The sequence below is a fragment of the Zootoca vivipara genome, chromosome 16 (assembly GCF_963506605.1).
Source record: "Zootoca vivipara chromosome 16, rZooViv1.1, whole genome shotgun sequence".
Taxonomy (NCBI): domain Eukaryota; kingdom Metazoa; phylum Chordata; class Lepidosauria; order Squamata; family Lacertidae; genus Zootoca; species Zootoca vivipara.
This window is the reverse complement of record NC_083291.1, coordinates 30570470-30594897: the sequence shown is the minus strand read 5'-3', so window position 1 is coordinate 30594897 and position 24428 is coordinate 30570470. Positions and strand designations below refer to the sequence as shown.

The following is a 24428-nucleotide window of genomic DNA, read 5'->3' as shown; positions in this document are numbered from 1 at the left end:
AACTCCCGAGAGAGCCATTCTAAATACAGTTTGAGATTCAAGGTGGGATTCAGCTAATGAGCCCCATCAGCAGAAGCCCATACAAGGCCTCCCCCTTCTTCCTACCATGTGCCCCCCAAAGTGACCCTGGGAAGACTTGGAGAACTCCCAGCACAACACACAGAGGAAAGAGAAGGAGGGCTTTCAATCAGGCAACCTGAATTGCTTGTGCTGACAGAGCAGTCTGCTCCCACAGTAAAAACTATGAGATTCTATAATCATTTGTCAGTATGGAAGAAAATGGCTGCACGCTTTTCAACACAGACATATAACTCTTTTCATTCCTGTCCCATTCGTTTGATGGCCCAATCCAGCTCTGCCCGGTTTTTTTTGTTTGTTTCTGGAGTTTTTGAAATACTCTAATCATCAAATAGCAAAGAAACTCACAACAGCAAAAGAGATATTTGCAAATAGTTATAGCAACTAGAAATAATTTTATTCTACATTCAAAATACAGTACTGAAAGTTGGAAAGATGTGGTGTGAGATCCCAGCCAAAACAAATTCAACCCAATGTAATATTTTTAGCAGATTTTCCGGAATGGTGATTTCCTGAACCACATCAGACACAGGGATATAGCTTCTGATCTTCCTGCTGAAATAAAAATGGACATTTCAGTAAGTTAAATATGTGATTTTAAGTCTTAGCTGCGTCAACATGTTTAAATGGGCCATGGAGCCATTTCTCATACCCTCTATAAGGGAGAATAGCAACAGTTGTAATTGTTTATTTCATAAAATCTATATGCCATTTTATTATTTTAAAAATTCCACAATTTTAGTGGTAGAATACATCTAGCAAAAGAAAAAAAGGCCACAATAGTAGGAAAAAATGCAGCAGTCAAAGACAACAACAAAAAACCTTATTACGGTTACAGACTGGCAAAAGATACAAACATACGAATAAAATAAACCACATAAGACTTAAAAAGGAGAGGGATCAAGACACCTGTCTGTTCTCCTTAGTATAATTAATCTTTATTCTCTACTGCGCTACCTGCTTATCCTCATTTTTTGGCTTTGCTTTTATTGTACGGTGAATAGTTTTATATGCTATAAGCCACCCTGAATTCTGTATTTTTCAGTGTAATGGTGGGAAACACATTTATCTAACTAAATAAAATTATCCTTGCTGGGGGTGCCTGGAAGCAAGAGGCAACTCTAATCCACAATCAGTGGCATAGCAGGGGGGTGGGGTGGTGGGGTGGCGGGGTGGCGGCGGCACAGGGGCAGTTGCCCTGGGCGCAGAATTGTTAGGGGTGCAAAATTTCAACACCTGGTGCTTCTTCAATACAGCTGCATGTTTCCATTGCTGGGCTCCATTGAAAATGGCTTCTGCATGAGAATCAGGAAGTGACCTTTCCAGACAACAGAACGACTCTTCTTTACTTATCTCTGTGGCTGTGATCTCTTGGGTGATGTGGATGCCGTTAGGCAGTTGGATGTGCATGCATACTCTGTCCACCCACTCTCTCTACCTGGCCCTGGACACTGGCAACCCATGCTACACCACTGTCCACAATAGCTCTTCTTTATCAATGCAAGTTTTGCTTTTCTTTGTTCTGTTAGCACCTGCATAGCTAGCATCCCTTGCTTTGACTTACCTTTCTCTTTGTTTGGGCTCAATCTGACGCTTGGCGGCATGGTGTGTTATATTCACTATGGGCAGTTATATCTAGTAGGAGGGACAGGAGAGAGCACAACATTAGATGGTGCATGGATCCACATTTTCTCTTTCAGGTGTTCAGAAAAGAGTGCTAGCTTCAATTTTAGAAGAGGCAATTAAAGTGGCTTTGGAACACAAACATGGGACACTCATTTCCTATAGGATACTTGTTGAAAGAAGAGGCAGTAAAATTTATGGCAGTCCTAGTGATGAAACTGCACGGGCTTCTGGGAACTACGAAATCAAAATATACAAAATACACCTAAACCATGAGAGCAAGTCTCCTACCTGTTTCATAATAATCAAGCATTCGAACTTCAGCTGGTTTGCTTTTGGACACAGGATGGGATTCTTCTAGCGTTAGTGTCAAGGTAGTAATCTCCTTTGATGATACCTGAGCACAGGAAGGCAGAAAATATCAGTGACAGTTTCTATTGCGGTTTACGAGGGGGGGGGGTCTTCTGCAGATTTGTTGTAATGATGCAACTTCAGGAAAACTTACACTCTCCAGATATAAGATGAGGTGGTCATTTCTGATTTCGGTACGCATCACCTTGCCCTGGAGCTGTACAATAAAAGCAAGGAGAGAAAGATACTTTTGCTTTCAGGAAAGGGACGCATCATGACAAAGTGAATAAGAATAGTTCAATAAAAAAATTCCTTCAGTAGCACCTTAAAGACCAACTAAGTTTTTATTTTGGTATGAGCTTTCGTGTGCATGCACACTTCTTCTTCAGCGTTTGCATGCACACGAAAGCTCATACCAAAATAAAAACTTAGTTGGTCTTTAAGGTGCTACTGAAGGAATTTTTTTATTTTACTTCGACACAGACCATCACGGCTACCTACCTGTAACAAGAATAGTTCAGATAGATTTGTAGCAATCAGATCATGAAAAGCAGCCAGGGGCTCTGCAAACATTACTGAACCTGGCAATTTCTTCCTTTCGGTTCTATTCCATACAGAAATCCCAAACCTTCTTGCTGTGAGCCTCTGCCCCATGGCTCAAAGGCTTCCCTTTTCAGTTCTGCACTTTACTGTGGCTGCTGGCATGCAGACACTCTGAGTATTTGGGTGGGTGCCATAGGCAACAAACAAGATTGCAAATTTACCAGTGCCACTTCTGTGTGAAAATGAAAGTGATTGCGCCTTGGAAAACGGTAACAGACTTTGGCTTGTTGGCCCGCAGCTTCAGAAATGATGAATTGAGGCTGGAGGATTACTGGCCTGAGTAATGTATGGATTTTCTACGACAGGCATCCCCAAACTTCGGCCCTCCAGATGTTTTGGACTACAATTCCCATCATCCCTGACCACTGGTCCTCTTAGCTAGGGATCATGGGAGTTGTAGGCCAAAACATTTGGAGGGCCGCAGTTTGGGGGTGCCTGTCCTACGACATCATTTAAGATGACACTTTTTAAGCCTGGCATTTTGCTTCATCCAGCCATCTTCTCCTAGGGCGATTCATTCACTTTGTTCTGAATCTTACCCGCTCTAGTGATGATGGGACAGGGACATAACCAGACACCATTTTGATGTCCACGATAGCCATGTTGGATGCGTTGCGCTCTCCAGTGTATCTTGAAACAAGAAAAAAAGGGTGTCATTTTATGCAGTGGAACCTTGGGTTGCGGATGTAATCCGTGACGGAGGCACACCCGCAACCCACAGCGTTTGCAAGCTGAAGCGCCATGTCTGTGCAGGCGCCAGTGCGATTTGGCGCTTCTGTGCAGGCGCGAGCGGCAAAACCCGAAAGTAACCCGTTCCGGTACTTCTGGGTTTCCCGCGGTCCGCAACACGAAAACACATAACCTGAAGTGGGCGTAATATGAGGTATGACTGTATTCTGACTGAGCCTAGTCAAAAGCAAACTGCGAAGATACTGCAAAGAGCTCTTTTAAGATATAGTACACACTGTCTTACATAGTTCATTAAAGGCCAAACAATACATTGCTTTAATTGTGTTGACATCTATCTATCTCTCATCTATCTATCTATCTATCTATCTATCTATCTATCTATCTATCTATCTATCTACAGGTAGGTAGCCGTGTTGGTCTGAGTCGAAACAAAATAAAAAAATTCCTTCAGTAGCACCTTAAAGACCAACTAAGTTTTTATTTTGGTATGAGCTTTTGTGTGCATGCACACTTCATCAGTTGCCGAATTGCAACTCATTAGCAAGCTTAAAACCATGGAGCCACCTGGAATGAACAGAGACATAGGATTCTTATCTCATTATACATGATCAAGCTTTCCTTAGCACCTCAGCCCTTGCTTCCCCCCCCCCGCAAGACCAATTGCAGTCATTAACAGTCGTTAACAGTCATCAACAGGTTTACCACTCCTATCAGCCCATCACCCATTCCCATCACCCCCACCCTCTGAATATACATAAGGGTCTGGTGACTTCTGTTTCAGTGTATCTGATGAAGTGTGCATGACACGAAAGCTCATACCAAAATAAAAACTTAGTTGGTCTTTAAGGTGCTACTGAAAGAATTTTTTTATTTTATCTATCTATCTATCATCTATCTATCTACCATCTATTCTTTTAATTATAGGCAGTAAAGGAGGAATTGTCACCAGGACTCCAGCATGTAGAGAGGGAAGGTTTAACCTTGCATTCCCCAGTTGCAATCCCACAAAAATTGCCACCTGCATGTAGCATAGAAAAAACAAACAAACAACTCTCATTGCTGCCACTGGGAACTGTTTTCTGAGGTGAATAGCAGAAGTAGGGATTATTTTCTTAGAATCAAGGCTGGAGAACAGAGTGTTGAACACCACCTCACTGTCTGCAGTCTTGATAATAATCTATCCCCCACCAAGTATGCAATTACATTTAAAAAGTAATGCGTACTTTGACCCTCATTTTTGGATTCCATGGTTCAGACATGAAATGCTGAATCCTGTTCCAAGGTAATTCAAATTCTCCCACAAGAAAGAATGACTGCAGCGACTTTAGAATTATTCAAGTTTCTAAAAAGATGCAAATGTATTTCTTTGGCATTACTTACTCTGCCTTTTTAAAAAAAACATTCTTCACAAAGTACAGGTGAAACTCGGAAAAATAGAATATAGTCGAAAAGTGCATTTATTTCAGTAATGCAACTTAAAAGGTGAAACCAAGATATGAGATAGATGCATGACATGCAAAGCAAGATATGTCAAGCCTTTATTTGTTGTAATTGCAATTATTCGTCATTAGGCGAGTCAATTATAAATGGAATGTAATTAATGAAATGTAATAGCGATGTTTATTTTTGTACAGTAGTACCTCTACTTACAAATAACTCTACTTACGAATGTTTCTACTTACGAATGGAGCTCCGTCCGCCATCTTGGATGCGGTTTAGATAGGATTTTTTCTACTTACGAATTTTTAGATAGGGTTGCTTCGACTTACGAATTTTTTCTCCCAATGCATTCCTATGGGATTCGACTTACAATTTTTTTCGACTTACAAATGTGTGTTCGGAACGCATTAAATTCTTAAGTAGAGGTACCACTGTATTATTGTAACTATTTGTTTTATTACTGTGGAATTTCCAAAAGAAAGCATTTGTAAAAATTTAAAGAAAAAGAAAAAATAATAAGTTGCATTACTGAAATAAATGCACTTTTCGACGATATTCTAATTTTCCACGTTTCACCTGTATTATGTGAATTAGCAGAAAGGAAAGGCATGATAACAGGCACGGGAGATATTTTTCAGCACCTCCCCTCTGTTTCCCAAAACTCATGTACTATCAAGAACATCTTCACAACCTCAGGAGCTAGACTTGCCTTTGTTTTTAAACGCAACCTGGACAAATTTACAACGCTGATTTCTGCACCTCTTCCGTGTGTCAACAGAGCTACAGCAAACACAGTCCTGCCAATCCCAACCTGCCCCAGCAAATACCAGTAATATGCCGATCTGCTGCTCATATATTCTCCCTTGTATAAACCAAATGGATTCCTATTAAGGCACCAGGAATAACCAAAATGCCTTATATTGCTTTATACAGCAATGCATGGCAAAGTTGTCAGCAGGGGATGGGTATAACTTAGCAGTTTTTTCATTACCTGGCTTTCAGTTCAAGATCAAATCTGGGCAGAAAGTCGCCTGAACAGGAAGCATTTTTTGTCTGCACTGTGAGAGAAAATCCAGAGCCATGTGTAGGGAAGATGATGTTGTATCTCAGGGATGTCTGAAACAGAAAATAATGTATAGCACATATAACAGGGGCAACTACTTTATTACTGACAATAGCTCTGTGACTAAGTAGCAGAGGGACTTGTGGGCTAGGGGTGCCATTTACCAGAATGTTGACACAACCGGAACCTTTCACTTCCACACTGTAGTTTCCGGGGATGTTGGGCAATTCAACCTGTTGCAGCAGGACACTGTTGCTACTCGTCACCTGGAAAACCTTCTTAAAAGATCCCCCAGCACTGATCTCCACTGTATTTTCTGCATCTTTTGTGAAGGTCAGATTCCCAAACCGAGATAAAGCCAGCAGAGCCACAGGAGTGTCCTGGAAAGAATCATACATATATGGATTTTATATATCTATATAAATAAAGATGTGAATGTCCGTTTGTACAAAATCTACCGTACAATCTCCGAAAGTTCTTGACCAATTGCTTTGAAAATGTGACACAATGTTGCATTCGAATACGGGAGTGTTTCTATAAAATTAGATAATATAGATGTCACACCTGTGACAGGTAAAAACATATTTTTTGGAAAAACAGCACCATCTATTGGACGTCTAAGCAACACACGCTATACTGCTGTCCTTCTGATGCAAGCGCGCAGAGGCTGCTGGGAGTGGCTGGTTGGCGGCTCCTTCTGGGAGGACAGGGTCAGATCCTGCCCCTTCGGTGCCTCCGCCTCACCTCTCCCGGCCGCCTTCCCCATGTCTGCCTTGGAGAACCAACTGCAGCTGGCCCGTCTGCCCCCTCACCCATCAGGACCCGCTGGGGGAACTGGCCAGGCCCTCCCCAATATACACATGGGGTATGTGAGGGGGAGAGAGAGGGGGGTCAGGCTTGTGGGTTACGTCAGAGAGTATCATCATGGGATTGCCCTGGGAAATGGGGCCGCTGAGTGCAGGAGGGGCGTGCCTTTGGGAAGAATGGGGTGGAGTGGGGTTTCCACAACCTTTATTTTGGGGGTGGGTGGGGTGGGCGCATTTTCAAGAACACAGGTGGGGGGGGAGTCTTTTGGGAACTTACAGACTAATCCACAGCAATGCGTGGTCAGGTACAGCTTTATATATATATATATACACACACACACACACACACACACACAGTGGTGCCTCGCTAGACAAAATTAATTCGTTCCAGGACTCAATTCGTCCTACAAAAATTTCGTGTAGCGAGGCACCGTTTCCCATAGGAATGCATTAAAAGTCAATTAATGCGTTCCTATGGGCTCCGGGGGCCTGGCGGCGGCAGCAGCACTTGCTCTCTTGGCTCGGGGAAGGCAGGCAGGCGCTTGTACTCTTGCCTGTCTGTCTTCCCCGAGCCAAGAGATGTGTGTGCCACCGCCTCGCCCGACAGACCCGCCATTTGACAGGGCTTCTGAACCCCCATCAGATGCGGGCTCTGTTGGGCGGGGGGGGGGGGAGAGGAACGAAGGAAGAGAAAGCAGCCCTTTCTCTTCCTTCCTTCCTCTCCTCCTGCCGCCAACAGCTTTCCCCCCACCCCGCCCGACACAGCGCGGATCGGAGTAGAAGCCTGCTCCGATCTGCGCTGTGTCTGATGGGGTGAGGGGAAAGCGGGGCTTTCGGCAGCCGACGAAAAGTCCCCGCACCGGCGCGCTTCGGCTCTGGGTGACGGGGCCGAAGTGCGCTGGTGCGGGGGTGTTTCACCGGCTGCCTTCCCCTTGGCTTGGGGAAGGCAGCCAGCGAAAATGTCCCCGCACTGGCGCGCTTCGGCTCTGGGTGACGGGTGAGGCTTCTCCAGCCTCGTCCCATCCCCGCAGTGTCGGGCAGTGGGGTGGAGCAGAGAATCCTCCGCTTTCCCCCACCACACACTTCCCGGGATCAGACGAAGCTGGAGAAGCCTCATCCCATCCCCGCAGTGTCGGGCGGTGGGGGGGGGGAGCGGAGGATCCTCCGCTTTCCCCTACACACACTGCCCGGGGATCTGACGAGGCTGGAGAAGCCTCGTCCCATCCCCGCCTTGTCGGGCGGTGGGGGGGGGAAGCGGAGGATCCGAAAAGCCCCCGCCGCAGACTGGTTTGGCGGCGGGGGGAAGAACCCACTTCTCCCCCCCTTCTTCTCGTGCTACAGCCTTTGTGTTCCGCTGGTCTCTGCTGGTTGCCCCTCACCGGCAGAGACCAGCGGAACACAAAGGGGAACAAGCTGCAGCGCAGAAAGAAGGCAAAGGAAGATCAGCTGAGAGGCGGTGACAGCTGTCAGCGCCTCTCAGCTGATCTTCCTTTGCCTTCTTCCTGCGCTGCAGCTCATTCCCCTTTCGCTAGAGGAATGCCCTGTAGGTTTTGTGATCGGAGGTTTTTATGGCCACGCTTCGCAAGACGAAACCGCTTGACCGATAATGCTCAAATTTTGATACAACATCACATGCAAATGTCTGAAGGATCGCAGAAAGTTTGCTAAGATAGATGTCACATCTGCGCCTGGTAAAACCCCCCAAACCCCGTGTTTCAGAACACACAGATCAGATAAAAGTGCATGCTGGGAAATAGAACGGAGAATCTGCGTCCCCATCGGCTGCAGACAATCGGTGACATCACAAAATTCCACGGCAACCAACTCAAAACAGGCGTTATACAGCAACAAGGCAGCCGGGAGAACTGACTAGGCCGCAGCATAGCCCAGTTGGGATAACTGACTAGGCCACAGGCAAGAATCAACTGAATATAGGCCTTTTACAGGGCCCTGCCTTTGGGTAGGATAAATGTGTTGGGATGGGGTGGGGGTGATTTCACATAGCACACGTATGTAGGGGAGTCAGGGTTGGGACAGGGCAAAATTTTACAGAACACGCGTATTGGGGGGAATGATTGTGTGCAAAATGAAAGGGTGAGGAGACTCTGAAGGTCCATTTAACAGGAAAAGGTCCATTTAACACAAAAAGGCACAGCAAAGCGTGGCAGGGCCAGCTTTTGTGTGTGTGTGTGTGTGTGTGTGTGTGTGTGTGTGTGTGTGTATGGATATCTGGCTGAGAATTACGGAATAAGGAGGCAGAAGAACAAGGAAGTTCCTCACTGCTGGATGCAGTGTCTGGTATGCAATCAGGGGTAACCGCAATTGGGGAACCCAATTAATGTATAAGTTACCTGAGAGGAGGAGAAGCCTCCTAAAGAATTTTGGTTTGTGACCAGCCACCGTGCTATCTGTGAGCCGATTGTCAGGTCGTCCTGGGATAGGTTTGGTCGGTTAAGCCACGCCAGCAGTGCATAACTGGTGGTCAGAATCTCAAGAGATGATGCACGAGGGTAGAAAGAAGGGAACTGTTCTACTCTTGGCCTCCTTTCCCTTTCCCAGTACAGCAGACCACCTGAAGATGCAGAAGAGGCAATTAAGTTGTAGGGAAACAATGGTTATCAACGTACTTCCATGTCTAGCTTCCTGGCTTTCATATTGATCAGCAGCAACCAATCTTTTCTCAAGCGTGTGCCACAAGTTAAAGGTAAAGGTAAAGGGACCCCTGACCATTAGGTCCAGTCGTGACCGACTCTGGGGTTGCACGCTCATCTCGCATTATTGGCCGAGGGAGCCGGTGTATAGCTTCCAGGTCATGTGGCCAGCATGACAAAGCCGCTCCTGGCAAACGAGAGCAGCACATGGAAACGCCGTTTACCTTCCCGCTGTAGCGGTTCCTATTTATCTACTTGTATTTTGACGTGCTTTCGAACTGCTAGGTTGGCAGGAGCTGGGACCAAGCAACAGGAGCTCACCCCGTCACAGGGATTCGAACTGCCGACCTTCTGATCGGCAAGCCCTAGGCTCAGTGGTTTAACCACAGCGCCACCTGGCCACAAATTAAGGGCAAGACAAATCACTGCCTTGAAGTAGTTCTCTATCTAATCTGACAAAGTGAGGTGCAGGCAGCTGAATAGTTCTGGAGTTGTGGACATAATGTATCTTGATTTCAGTAAGGCTATTCCTGTGGAGAAGCTGGTAAAATGTGGGCTGGATGAGGTAACTGTTAGGTGGATATGGAGCAGGCTGACTGACCAATCCTAAAGAGTGCTCATTAATGGTAGCTCCTCATCCTGGTGAAAAAGTGACAAGTGGGGTGCTACAGGCTTCTGTCCTGGGCCCATTGGGGTTCGACATTTTTATAAACAACTTGGATGAAGGAATTGAGGGGATGCTCATCTCATTTGCAGATGACACCAAGCTGTGGGGGGAGCTAATGCCCCAGAAGACAGAATCTGGATTCAAAATGACCTTAACAGACTTGAGAACTGGGCCAAAACTAACATAACGAATTTTAATAAGGACACCTAGGTCTGCTTGTGCTAAAGTCATGGCTTATTTTCGCACACACTCATTTCTTGGTCAGTTATTGGGTTGCGTTCACGCTCGGGGGTACCACCAAAGCAGTGCCACTACAATATGGACCACCAAATTATTACAGCCTGTTGAATACCCTCAAACATTTCAGAGATGAAGCAGTGTCCCTGAATAGGTGGGACTATGGGCAGAGAACAGCCACCCTGGCATGGCTGAAGTAAGCAACCAAAATTTAAGCATACCTGCCAAGTTGCTGTCAGAGAAATAAGGGACTGGGCCAGAAACATCAGATCGCAAGTAGTGCTGCCGCCATTTTGGAACTGGGCGGAGCATGCTCAGAAGTGACTTTTGATGCTGCTTTGCCCAGTTCCAAAATGGCCGCTGCGCCAGAAGTTGCACTGCAGCCATTTTGGAACTGGGCAGAGCAGCATCAAAAGTCGCATCTGAGCATGCTCCACCCAGTTCCAAAATGGCCGCCGTGCCAGAATAAACCGGGGAAAAACAAAAAAATTCATTCTTTCCAGCTAGGAACAGCTGGGAAAATGGGGGTTTCCCGGGGAAAACGGGAGACTTGGCAGCCATGAATTCAAGGGGTGCCACTACTAGAAATCTAAACGTGTATGCAAGAAATTCCAGATGACAAATTTCATGGAGGCAAGCCACAAATCACAACAGTACACGACTTACCATTTCTAGTAGCAGATTTCATCAAGGCGTCCAAGAAATGTTTCTGTTTTTCTGCGTTGCCAGCTAAACCATATGTATGGGCCAGGAGAGCATTTTCCAACTTGCTCCTAACACGCCCATCAGAAGCAGCATCCAAGCAGGAGAGGCCAGCCCGCACCACAGGATACTAGAGTTTAAGAGAGATTGTTATATATTACCAAGATGGCCGCCGGCCTCTGAGGCAAGGCGAGGCAGCTGCTCTCAATGTTTTACTGTTTTATTGCCCTATTTTATTGTTTTATTTTATTGTTCCCAGTGGATGTGCTCTTTGTTTACTTCAGGTACTCAAGATTGATCAAGGAGACATGCAATAATGTGATTAATTAGAACTTTGGATGAAGGAGCACCCTTTACATTGTGTTATACCGTATTTTCCGCTCCATAACACACACACTTTTTTCCTCCTAAAAAGTAAGAGGAAATGTCTGTGCGTGTTATGGAGTGAATGCGTGGTCCCCGGAGCCAAATTGCCCAGGGGTGAAAAGCAGGCCGTGCTTTTTTTATTATTATTAGAAAGAGCTAAAGGCTAACAATAGGGAAAGAGGGTGTTTAAAGGAAGCCGCTCAACAGCTGATTGCAAGAGACTGGGGAGGGAGAAAAGGGACACTAGCTCCCTTCCCGGCCTGCCCCCTTGCCCCGCCCTCCATTGTTGAATGTTCTACAGAGGGAGGCTGTTTGTTTCCCCAGCACATGTGACTGGCTGATTAGATTATCTGTCTGGAAACTGTAGAAATGGCTCCCTTTCCTTTCCTAAAGAAGCTGCAGAACTGTGAGTTGAACCTCATTAAAAACAGGATTTTTTCCCTTTGCAATGTAAGCTCAACAACTTTGAGCTGATTCTCAAAAAAATGGAGCTTTCACCCTTTTCAAAAAAAGCTGCACAACTGTGAGCTGATCCCCCCTCCCAAACAGGGCTTTCTCCTTTTTCCCCCTCTAAAAATTAGGTGCGTGTTATGGTCTGGTGCATGTTATGGTCCAGAAAATATGGCAGTTAATTCAGATAATAAGGGAAGGTCCAAAAGAAAGGTTTGTTACATCTCCTTGGAGTTGGCTGGGATTCTATATTGACTTGATGCCCATTTCCTGGTGGTGTTATATAAGATGAAAGATCATGGAAACTGAAATGCAAGCGTGGAGTTTTAACACATCTTAAAGGAATTGCCTGAGGAATCTCTATGAAAACTAGAGTAATAGTAAATCAGTACCGAGCTCTTGAGTTTGCTCTCCTGTAGAGATGAAGTAATATAGGCCGTGAGTATGGTGTTTTGATCCGCTCCATCCTGTTTGCAAAGGAAATATCAGTTAAACAGGGGTGTAATAGCATAAAGTCCCCTCCCTAGAGAAATTTTGTTGGGCAGTCCTAAGTATACATTCTTGAGACTTAATATCCTTAAACGAAGAAGAAGAAGAGGAAGAGGAAGAGGAAGAGGAAGAGGAAGAGGAAGAGGAAGAAGAAGAAGAAGAAGAAGAAGAAGAAGAAGAAGAAGAAGAAGAAGAAGAAGAGGAGTAGTAGTAGTAGTTTGGATTTGATATCCCGCTTTATCACTACCCGAGGGAGTCTCAAAGGACTCTCAAAGTGGCTAACATTCTCCTTTCCCTTCCTCCCCCACAACAAACACTCTGTGAGGTGAGTGAGGCTGAGAGACTTCAGAGAAGTGTGACTAGCCCAAGGTCACCCAGCAGCTGCATGTGGAGGAACAGGGAAGCAAACCCGGTTCACCAGATTATGAGTCTACCGCCCTTAACCACTACACCACACTGGCTCTCTCCACACTTCCTATTGTCCTGCTGCTTTCTCTTCAGCACTCTTGGATTGCCATTCATTCCAATCTATTGCTAAAGAGTGAGTTTTCCCTTGGAAATGAGCAGGGCAAGAGGAAAACAGCTTGGACCTGTGCTTTTTAGGTATGGCACAAGTGGAAATGTAGATGAGTCCTCATCAGTGGGATTTAATTCTTCCAGATACCGGTAGCTACGCATAGACTTGCACTGTTTCTACTTGTATGAATTTGGTCTGCAAGTCCTCTCACAGCGTTGCAGGACAGAGGAGGTTTCACTGGGGCCCCAACGGAGGAATTCAAACTGCAGTGCCCTTCCTGATAGGCGGAAGGGGCATAAGCCCCCGCCGCCTCTCAGGAACCGGAGCCTAGCCTGCACCCTGCTTTGGCAAATGGGGATGCAGACTGGGACCTGGGCTGTGCCAGGGGGCAGAGTCGATGGAGCCGACAGTGGGCTTCCCCCAGAGCCACCCCCTGCCCATTTAAGCAGCCCATACCTAGGCACAGCCTGCTTGTTCTTGCACCGGGTTTCCCCACCCCCATGGTTTATGCTGCTAGTCAATGACTTTGCTGTGACTACTGTTCTTTATGGGGCCGGGTAGTAATTAGCCCACCGGGCTAATTGGCTCTGACCTGGTGGTTTTGCCTACCTCATAGCAATCGACACAACTGGTTGGGCATTGGGGCAATCCTTTGTTTTGGATGGAGGGGAGGTTGTAGTCTCCACCAGCCCCTCCCAAACACTGGGGTCTCCCGTTAAAGGGATCCGGGGGGGGGAGTCCACATGCCCAGGGGGGGCCGGGGGGGCACTCCCTCAGGCAGCGGTCACCCTATTTGATGTAAGTCTTAGGAACCCCCACCTGGATTGACCACGCATCACCTCTGGTGGGCAGGCCGGAAGTACTTTCGATTGCCCCATGCCCAAGCCAAACCTCTTTCATAGGTATTCAATGAAGTTGTGGCCTCTTTTGACCCAAAACCAGTCTCCTATTGGTCTCTTATTTATATGGGTTGGGGTATGGGAAGTCCGATGCCCGGTCCTGCAATCTTCAGATTAAAGTAGAGCTGTACTGAACAGGGAAGTTTTAAATGTGTGACATTTTAATGCAGGCATCCCCAAACTGCGGCCCTCCAGATGTTTTGGCCTACAACACCCATGATCCCTAGCTAACAGGACCAGTGGTCAGGGATGATGGGAATTGTAGTCCAAAACATCTGGAGGGCCAAAGTTTGGGGGTGCCTGTTTTAATGTATTTTAAATCTTTGTTGGAAGCCACCCAGAGTGGCTGGTGAAACCCAGCCAGATGGGCAGGGTACAAATAATAATAATAATAATAATAATAATAATAATAATAATAATAATAATTTCTTTTCCCCATTCATTGGGTGAGTGAACACAAAACAAAACCCTCCCAAAAGTTCATTGGGTAGAGATAATAGATTTATTTGAATTTTTTTTTAAGAAGGGACTGCCACATATCTCACATAACCTTACAAGGTGGTCAAGAGTTTTCTGTTTATTCCCTTGTTTCTTCAAGTGAGAAAAGACCCCTGCAACTCAGAGCAGCACAGAGCTCTCTACAGAGCCACCCACCGGCTGCACTTCCAGGAAACACACTGTAAGGTAAGTGACAACCCCTCCCACAAAATTCCAACAATTTTCTCCCCTCCCCCATGAGAAAGCATACCCCCCCCAACATATTTTCAGGAAATTGGGGGGGAGGAGTGTTTCAGTCCATTGTATTAAAAATCACACCCCTCAATAGGGGATGAACCTGTAACACACCAACAATTTCCATTTATACTTTTGTGTCCATTCCCACCTCTAAGGCTTGGTTGTAGATTTTCCCATCCGACTTGAAGCAGCCATCTGGCCCCTGTTTGCTTGAAATCCAGAGGAGAGCTTGATTCAGGATGTTTTCATCTATAAATATAACAGGCGAGCTCAGTCCAAATGCTTTGTAGACTAAGGTGGTGAGCCTAAAAGGACAAAGAGCAGAGGGGCATGGGATGAGAACAGCACTTGGCAAAGCAGGAATAAGTCTAGACCAGAGTCACCGCTTCCAATGCTTCAATATGCATAAGGGACTGTATCCATCAGGAATTAGGGAAGCAGGATAAACCCAGGCGAGGCGCTGATGAAAAGCTCAGCAGAAGGATGGGAAAGAACCGATTTATAGAAGACATAGAAGCCAACTCCTAGGGGGCCGAGGGGTCTTCACCCCCCCATTAAAATATGTGAGGGGGCAGGACCCCCCCCCAGTTGATGGGCATTGCCATTCAAATTGTGTCCGCGCACAGCATCATGTGATCAATTGTGTGGTAAGGTAAGGTAAGGTAAAGGGACCCCTGACCATTAGGTCCAGCCGTGACCGACTCTGGGGTTGCACGCTCATCTCGCATTATTGGCCGAGGGAGCCGGCGTATAGCTTCCAGGTCATGTGGCCAGCATGACAAAGCCGCCTCTGGCGAACCAGAGCAGCACATGGAAACGCCGTTTACCTTCCCGCTGTAGCGGTTCCTATTTATCTACTTGCATTTTGACGTGCTTTCGAACTGCTAGGTTAGCAGGAGCTGGGACCAAGCAACGGGAGCTCACCCCGTCACAGGGATTCAAACCGCCGACCTTCTGATCAGCAAGCTCTAGGCTCTGTGGTTTAACCACAGCGCCACCTGGGTCCCCCTAATTAATTCCTGGTTCATTATAAATATACAACTCCAGGATAAGCACAGAGTAAAGAAGGGAATTGGTATGTGTATGTTGGGAAGGTTTAATGTTAGAATGGCAAAGGAGAATAAGCGGTTCCTATTTATCTACTTGCATTTTGACGTGCTTTCGAACTGCTAGGTTGGCAGGAGCTGGGACCAAGCAACGGGAGCTCACCCCGTCACAGGGATTCGAACCGCCGACCTTATGATCAGCAAGCCCTAGGCTCAGTGGTTTAACCCACAGCGCCACCTGGGTCCCATCAATTGCGTGGTAAGGCTTACAATATTTTATTCAGGTTGGCAACCCTGGTAGCAGAGTTTCTCACTTGAATTTGTTTTTTGTTTTTTAAAGGATTAAGCCAGGTCGGCAAACTTTTTCAGGAGGGGGCAGGTCCACTGTCCCTCAGACCTTGTGGGGGGCCGGATCCACCCTCTCCTGAAAGCCCCCCATGAAAGGAAATCCCCTCCTGAAAGGACATCCCCGCTGCCACCACTCATGCCGCAGCCGCCGCAGCCGCCGCAGCCGCCACAGCCGCCACAGCTGCCGCTGCCGCCGCAGCCACCTCGTCTTCGGCAGCGCCGCCACCGCCCTCTGCCTCGGCCAGGGGTCCACGGGGCACAGAGCTAATGCTGCTGGCCTGGGCGGTGGAGGCAGCCTCCCTGCCACCGTTTCCTCCCACTTGGGTCTTGGCCATATGTGGCCGCCTCAGCAGGAAGGAAGGGGCGTCACCCAGAGGCGTCCGAGCTTCGGATTGGCTGCAGGAGCTTCCTGCAGCCAATCCGAAGCCGCGCCAGCATTGTGGAAGTCAGTCGCCGTGCCGGTTTAGCGCGGGGACTGACTGAGCGGGCGGCAGGGTCTGCAAGGTTCACGGGCCAGATTAATGAGCCCGGTGGGCTGCATCCTGCCCCCGGGCCTTAGTTTGCTGACCCCTGGATTAAGCAGTCTCAGATAATAGATCAATCAATGGATATTATTCTGTGAACCGCTTTATTCTGTGAACTGCCCTGAGACCCCTGGGTATAGGGCGGTACCGTATATAAATTCAAATAGTAGTAGCAGTAGTAGTAGTAATAGCAGCCAGCCAAAGTCAAATGGACCCAAATGGATTAGAACAGAGTTTCCCAAACTTGGGTCTCCGGCTGTTTTTGACATTTGGTCCTGGAAGCCCATCAGCCCCACGTCTGAAGGAGCAATGCCCTGCGATCTTGTTTCCGCTCGAGGCCTTAAAGCAGGCATCCCCAAACTGCGGCCCTCCAGATGTTTTGGCCTACAACTCCCATGATCCCTAGCTAACAGGACCAGTGGTGAGGGATGATGGGGGTTGTAGTCCAAAACATCTGGAGGGCTGAAGTTTGGGGATGCCTGCCTTAAAGCAACTTCACAGGTCTTACCAAAGATTTCCTTCTGCCTCCCTGCTACCAAAAGTACTGAAGGATCCATCAAAACGTCTGAATGCCATCTGCCTCTGGTATCCTGAAGTGGAAGAAAAATGTAGCAAACCAATTTTTTCAGGTGCTTTCCCCCTTTAACTGTCAAATACATTTCAAGTGAGGAAGATGGCAAGAACAGAGATCGCCTTCTCAGTGGTGGCATCCCAGCTATGGAATAGGCTCCCCTGGGAGGCTTGCCTGGTGCCTTATGTATTTAATTATGTGTCAGGTGGAAAACTTTCTATTCGCCTGTGTCCGTGAAAGCAAACAAAAACTCCTGGGCTCAATGTTTGCGTTGTGTTTTATTCTATAATCTGAGCTGCTAAATTGGTTTTATTTCTCCTTCACCAGGAGGAAAAGGTAAAGGGACCCCTGACCATTAGGTCCAGTCGTGACCGACTCTGGGGTTGCGTGATCATCTCCCATTATGGGCCGAGGGAGCTGGTGTATAGCTTCCAGGTCATGTGGCCAGCATGACAAAGCCGCTTCTGGCAAACCAGAGCAGCACATGGAAATGCCGTTCACCTTCCCGCTGTAGCGGTTCCTATTTATCTACTTGTATTTTGACGTGCTTTCGAACTGCTAGGTTGGCAGGAGCTGGGACCGAGCAACGGGAGCTCACCCCGTCACAGGGATTCGAACCGCTGACCTTCTGATCAGCAAGCCCTAGGCTCAGTGGTTTAACCCACAGTGCCACCTGGGTTGCCAGCAAATTGTTACGCAGCTCCCCATGAGATGATGGTGATGATGATTGGATTGATGCACTCCTCTAGATTTTGCAACACAATGTGCATATTGTTACAGAATGCATATTGTACCGGCGAATGCATGGGAAAGCATCTATTTTATGCAAAAGGTGTGCAAGAAATGTGTGCAACCTGACAGAACAGGCAAGTGCCCTATTTTATGCTCGTGCTATACCTTCATGTGCCGAAAGTAAACATGTATGGCTGCCTACGTTTCAGCCATTGAAACGAAAGAGCACTTGGCAGATGCCATCACAAATATCCACGGTTTTGAAAGTACTCACCAGCATTCAAATTTCTAATGATCCTGGATTTTTTTTCTTCCGTCAGCTGGTTTGTATCAGTCAGGTAGGAAAAAATATATAAATGGGACAAGAAGATGGCAATATTCTGTTCCGCACAACCGTAGGGCATTGGGAGAAGATTTTCAGCGTTCCTCATGGCTGTGCCCAGGATGTCACCTTGGGAGCAAAAGAATATGGGCATTTATGCACTGCATGTCACATAGGACCAAACTCCTAGGGGCCAAGGTCCTTCAGCCCTACCCCATAAAATAATTGGGGGGAATGGGGGCCCTCAAAATTGATGGGCATTTCAATTCAAATGGTGTGTGTGAGCTGCATGTTGTGATCGATTATGTGGGGGCAGGTCTCCAATAATTTTATTCAAGTTGGCACCCCGATTGTTACCGGTGCCTCTACAATGAATGCTGTTTTCATAATAAAATGATTGTCCACAAACCCACAGGGCAGGAAGCAAACCCATCTAGAAGATAGTTCTCCCTCACCTAGAATATCTGCAATTTTTATCTAATTCTGTCAAAGTTTAAAAAGGTATAATCACTGGGGGGGGGGAGTGGAATCCCTACAATACTAGTGTCTCCAAAGGGCTACAGGATAAATATTGCTCTTTTCTGAAGCACCAAAATGGGGTCCAAACCAAATCTTTACCCCAGCCAACTATCATGTCTGTAATTAATTCCTAAAGGTAAAGGTAAAGGGACCCCTGACCATTAGGTCCAGTCGTGACCGACTCTGGGGTTGCGCGCTCATCTCGCATTATTGGCCAAGGGAGCCGGCGTATAGCTTCCAGGTCATGTGGCCAGCATGACAAAGCCGCCTCTGGCGAACCAGAGCAGCACATGGAAACGCCGTTTACCTTCCCGCTGTAGCGGTTCCTATTTATCTACTTGCATTTTGACGTGCTTTCGAACTGCTAGGTTAGCAGGAGCTGGGACCAAGCAACGGGAGCTCACCCCGTCACAGGGATTCAAACCGCCGACCTTCTGATCAGCAAGCTCTAGGCTCTGTGGTTTAACCACAGCGCCACCTGGGTCCCCCTAATTAATTCCTGGTTCATTATAAATATACAACTCCAGGATAAGCACAGAGTAAAGAAGGGAATTGGTATGTGTATGTTGGGAAGGTTTAATGTTAGAATGGCAAAGGAGAATAAGCGGCAACTTTTGCCTTTCTCTGCACACTCAGGGGTGCTGAAGACTGCTGTGTATCAGCTCAAGGAATGACTTAGGGGAGACACCTCACAATTACAGTTGTACCTTGGTTGTCAAACACATTGGTATTCGTCAGTTTTGGCTCCCAAACGCAGCAAACCCAGAAGTGAGTGTTCTGGTTTGCAAGCGTTCTTTGGAACCCGAATGTCCGGCGTGGCTTCTGCAGCTTCCAATTGAGTGCAGAAAGCTCCTGCAGCCAATTGGAAGCCCCGCCGTGGTTGTCAAACATTTTCGGAAGTTGAACGGACTTCCGGAACAGATTCCGTTCAACAGCCAATGTACAACTGTACAGTGGTGCCTCGCTTAACGAATGCCCTGTAAGACGAAATTTTCGCTTAAAGAAAGGATTTTTCTAGTGAAGGTTGCCTCGCTAGACAAATTCATTTTACAAAAAATTCATCTATCGAATCATGGTTTCCCATAGGAATGCATTGAAATTCAATTAATGCGTTCCTATGGGCAAAAAAAAAATCAAAAAAATTCAATGCATTCCTATGGGATTCGCTAGACGAATTTTTCGTTATAAGAATAGACCCGTGGAACGAATAAAATTCGTCTAGCGAGGCACCACTGTATATTGATGGAGCAATGCCATATTGGGGGGGGGGGCGGGGAAATCACATCAAATATGAAATGTCACAACAATCTTACACAAGGCGCAAATAGGAAAGAAAGATTTCAAGTATGATAACATTCTAAGAACTTACCAAGGACATAAAGTGTAGCTTTTTCTGATCCAGTCACCAGATTCGAAGGCAAGTTCAAGGTTATTGTTTCAGAGACTGGTGTACCTAAGGATTTAGAGCAATAAATAATGGGGATTGGATGTGGATCCTTTTCCAACATTCTTTATATAGCATGGGAACCATTGTCATAGCTTTTAGGTGAAGAAACTGGCAAATGGTGGTAATGGAGCCGAAATTAATTTACCCACCGGTTATAATTGGATAGCCAGTGAATATTTGACTTCAGTATTTAGGTCTAATCTACACTATACATTTAAAACATTCTTATACCACTTCAACAGTCATGGAGGATCCTGGAAACAGTCGTTTGTTAAGGATGCTGGTGTCAGGGTTGAGCCAGACGAGGAGGAGTGGTGGCCAGCCTCCCACCCACCCCCCGGGGAGAATGCCCCCACTGGGGAATCTGGGGATAGGGAGGAATTCATACCTGGAGAAGACTGGTGGCAGCACTCCTCGGAAGAGGAAGAATCAGATAGGGAAGAGGGAAGACCAGAACAGGAGGAGGAAGGAGTCGAGGCAGATTTCTATGCATGTAGCGCTTACCTTTTACGCAGATCAGAGAGCTCTGGGTCACCTCCTTCTTGATGCCTTCAGGCTGGATGACAGAGGAAACAGTAAGATGAACAATATAGAATGCATATCCACCCACCCCACCCACCCACCCATTTTCTATACCACCCAAGGATTAACTGCCAGAGTCGTCTTGTGTGTGGGGTAGAGATCCAAGCCTTACAGGCATAGCTGCCAAGTCTCCCGTATTCCCCGGGAAATCCCCGTTTTTCCAGCTGTTCCTAGCTGAAAAAACAGATTTTTTTGTTTCCCCCCGGTTTATTCTGGCGCAGCGGCCATTTTGGAACTGGGCGGAGCATGCTCTGAAGCGACTTTTGATGCTGCTCTGCCCAGTTCCAAAATGGCTGCAGTGCGACTTCTGGAGCGATGGACATTTTGGAACTGGGAAAAGCAGCACCAAAAGTCACTTTTGAGCATGCCCGCCCAGTTCCAAAATGGCGGCAGCGCTACTTCCTGCCTGCTACTTCCGCCCGGTCCCTTATTTCTCCGACAACAACCTGGCAGGTATGCTTACAGGGCAGGGCAAGGAAGCAGAGAGGTCAGGGCTGCACAAATGAATCCAAGCCAGTCCTCTTGCCTGTAAACCTTTGCAGCCCCAACCTCTCCACCACTAAACAGCTCTGGTCGCTAATGTGTACCACTGTGGTCCACGAAACCCTTTCCATCTCTTGCAGATGCCAAGGTTTTCATGCTCACCTCAACCAAAACCGCCTTGACCATGGTGTCCCTTCGTCCTTCACTCAGCTCAGTTCCTTTGGCTTCAGCAGTGACAGTGAAATTCACCATACCTGAAAGAATGAATGGAAAGAAAACTTACATACGGGGTGGGAAGCCAGCTTTTAAATTTGTATTCAGAATCAGAAGGATCTTTATTTGCACCAGACACTAGCCATATCAATAAAATAAAATAAAACGTACTGAAGATACAGGTAAAAACTTAACTATTTTGGAGGTTTACATCAATACAGTGGTACTTCGGGTTACAAACGCTTCAGGTTACAGACTCCGCCAATCCAGAAATAGTACCTCAGGGTAAGAACTTTGCTTCAGGATGAGAACAGAAATTGTGCTCCGGCGGCGTGGCGGCAGCAGGAAGCCCCATTAGCTAAAGTGGTGCTTCATGTTAAGAACAGTTTCAGGTTAAGAACGGACCTCTGGAATGAATTAAATTCTTAACCAGAGGTACCACTGTAATGAAATAATAGATCTTATTCTAATTGCCCCCACTAAAAACCTTGCAGTTTTGGCTGTCACCTGATCATCTTGATCTACTAAATGAAAGGTCACAGTAGCAATGGTTGAGCATGGACAATAATAGAGGGGTAATAACCTCACCCCTCAAATCTTTGTATTTAATTTGTATTCATCTGGTGACAATTTGTTAAAAATTATGAAAAACCAATAAAAACAACCAGCAAAAAAAGCAAAGCACAAACTTGCATCTAAAGTCCAAATTGTCACCACCATGGCACTGAAGCAAAAACAGCATATAGATATTCCCTTGTATGCTGCATGTTTGAGATAACTAATATACAAATCCTATATAATAATATGCAAGTGTCTCTGCGTCCAGTCCCTGTGTCCCTGTGTCCGCGCTACTGCACATGTGCCCCATGGACACAGGGATTGGACGCAGAGACAATATCTCGGTCGCGTGCCCAGGACACTCTCATGCGGCGCCGGAGGCTGTGCTAGTGGGCCGCTCCCAGCGCCGGCCTCCATGGGCACCTAGAGGGTCCCCGCCCCCGCCGCACCGGCTTCAGCCCCGGGACAGCCATGGGCGCCCCCGGAGCCACCTTCATCACCAGCCTCCGTTGTTCTGGTGAAGGAAGCAGGCGGAGGCGGAGGCGGTAACAGCAGCAGCGGGAGCAGCCTGGCCCGAGCGTGCCTCACCTTCCCTGGCCTCTGCCGATCCTGAGCTCCTCGCCCTCAGGGGGCTGGCCTCCATGGGTGTCTAGAGGCTGCGGAGCAGTGACGGAGGAGCCCGTGAGAGGAGCGGCAAGGCCGTGGCCTTCCCTCCCTCTCTGCACTCGGCCGTGGGGCACGACAGGAGAGCGAGTTTGTTTACTTGCGTTCCTGGCGCGCCCCGCGGCCGAGCGCAGAGAGAGAGAGGGAAGGCCGCGACCCCGCTGCTCCTCTCACATATCTTCTAGTGCCCGTTTTCTAAACGGGCTGAATGACACTAGTCATTTATAATGTACATAGGGCATTCCTAGCAGTAAACAGTAGCAGCTCATTTCTTGCTCGAAGCCATAAGGATTATTAGAGTTTCTGATTTCATTTATCATTTCATTTCATTAAAAATTTATTTTTCTAAGTTGCAATTCAGGGAGAAATTCAAGAAAGTCAGAGGAAAGCAAAAATCTCAAAATTCTGCAAGAGAAGGTGATTACCCAGTCTTTGAGGGCGAATTCTCCAGGTGTAGGATTGTGTTTCATTCGCACAGATTCTTACGGAGTTGTTCCCTGGAGACAGCTTTTCTGCTTTGAAATTCTGAGACTCTTCCAGCTCAACATCTAACTGAGGGGGGGGGGGGGAAACGACAATAGTGTTGTAAGTTCGTGGAGTTGCCAGGCCCCCCCTCCTACTTCTGGGGTGCCAGACATTGAATTTAGCATGTTCAAATATGAGGCGTTTTTTTAAAAAAAATAAAAAAGCCAGGTTGGCTTCCTGATGAAATAATCGCCTGAAGAGATGGACCATTAAGAGAACGCAAAAGATAGGGTGATGGCGCATCAGAAAGGTCATCAGAAAGGCACACAGTCTCGTCCTGGAAGCTCACACCACTTGGCGACTGGGGTGGTGTGTAACAATATAAATAAGGAGCTGCCATGTGCCAAATAAAACCTTGATTGTACTACTGCCATCTTGACTTGGGAGCAAATTGCAAGCAGTACCGGATTTCACCCTGTGGAGTCCCCATGGCAATCGAAATCTCGACATGCACACCCCTCACAAATTATCTAGAGGAATAACATTGAACTAGGAAAGCTTGATTGTCATTTTCTTTCAAGATCAAATCTGGCCTGGGAGAGCGGAGTGCTGACTGACTCCAGCTACAAAAGCTGAGGCTGTTGAACAGATTCTTGGGCTGGAGTATTGTTTACAGGGGGGTTGAGAGAGCTGTTGCTGTTGTTGATATTGTTGTTATAGCTTTAGTTTAGAGAGAACAGGAAAGCACCCAAGGAAAGTGAGGAAAGGATTGTGGATTCTTCAGTTGCAGCTCTCCTAAATTATATAAGATGCCAAGTCATAATAGCAGCTAAAGCAAGTTTTTTTTTAAAAAAATAAAATAAAATTTGCCTGCAGGGACAGGGTTTCTGTGATGTGTTCCACTTCTGTGTTTTGCTACCCTGTTATGTATTCAGTGGTCTGTGTTTGCCTGAGCTTGAGTCTGGCCTAAGTATTCTGAGCTCCTGTGTTTCGATACATGATGTTCAATCACAGAACATTTCAGGATTTGGGCCTCTGCCACCGGCCCTTGAACTCTGAGTTGTGATTTGCAGCTTGGAAGTTTAGACAGCCAATCATGTTGGGAGTGGGAGTGGCCCAGGCTTCAGGAATGTATATAAGCAGTTGCTTTGCCCCTGTTTCCCAGTTATGTAGTTCAATAAAGGTTCTTGCTGTTATCGCTGTGTCTTGCCTTGTGGGAACCCACCTACACTTCATACCCAGTATCAGATTTTAAGAGCACTAACTGGGGGCAGAAGAACGTACCTCAATGCAGTAGCTCAGGTAATTGAAGACATTGGCTTTTAAAAGGAATTCTTCCCCTTGGATAGTGGAGTAGGGCAAAGCCATATCAAGAAAGAATATCTGAAAAGCTGTCAGGGAGGCCATTTCTGAGAGGCCGAACCCAATGTTGTCGTTCATACAGAATGCATTGGCTTCCCAACTAGTGATGGTGTCCGGCACAGTGTACGAGAGATTGGCTTTCCCACTAGAACTGAAACATAAGAGGACAAAATTGTAAACTCTTTTCAAATGGATCTGTGTCTACAATTAAACTTGTTACTAATAT

General features: G+C 46.8%; 1 protein-coding gene across 1 annotated transcript in view; it reads right to left on the bottom strand.

The window, feature by feature from the left end:
* Positions 1–440: 440 nt before the first annotated feature.
* The window catches only part of LOC118097690 (ovostatin), a 53846-nt gene continuing 29858 nt past the window's right edge, over positions 441–24428 (bottom strand). The window contains exons 19-36 of the mRNA XM_035140827.2: positions 24125–24353; positions 22801–22927; positions 21104–21195; positions 20381–20432; positions 19799–19882; positions 17863–18039; positions 16794–16875; positions 14516–14672; positions 12120–12194; positions 10876–11041; positions 9006–9226; positions 6013–6228; positions 5777–5901; positions 3195–3285; positions 2207–2269; positions 1993–2098; positions 1643–1713; positions 441–633 (exon numbers count right to left, since the gene is read on the bottom strand). Of these exons, the coding sequence (XP_034996718.2) occupies positions 1661–1713; positions 1993–2098; positions 2207–2269; positions 3195–3285; positions 5777–5901; positions 6013–6228; positions 9006–9226; positions 10876–11041; positions 12120–12194; positions 14516–14672; positions 16794–16875; positions 17863–18039; positions 19799–19882; positions 20381–20432; positions 21104–21195; positions 22801–22927; positions 24125–24353 (2116 nt within the window). The 3' untranslated portion in view covers positions 441–633; positions 1643–1660. The remainder of the gene's footprint in view (positions 634–1642; positions 1714–1992; positions 2099–2206; positions 2270–3194; positions 3286–5776; positions 5902–6012; positions 6229–9005; positions 9227–10875; positions 11042–12119; positions 12195–14515; positions 14673–16793; positions 16876–17862; positions 18040–19798; positions 19883–20380; positions 20433–21103; positions 21196–22800; positions 22928–24124; positions 24354–24428) is intronic.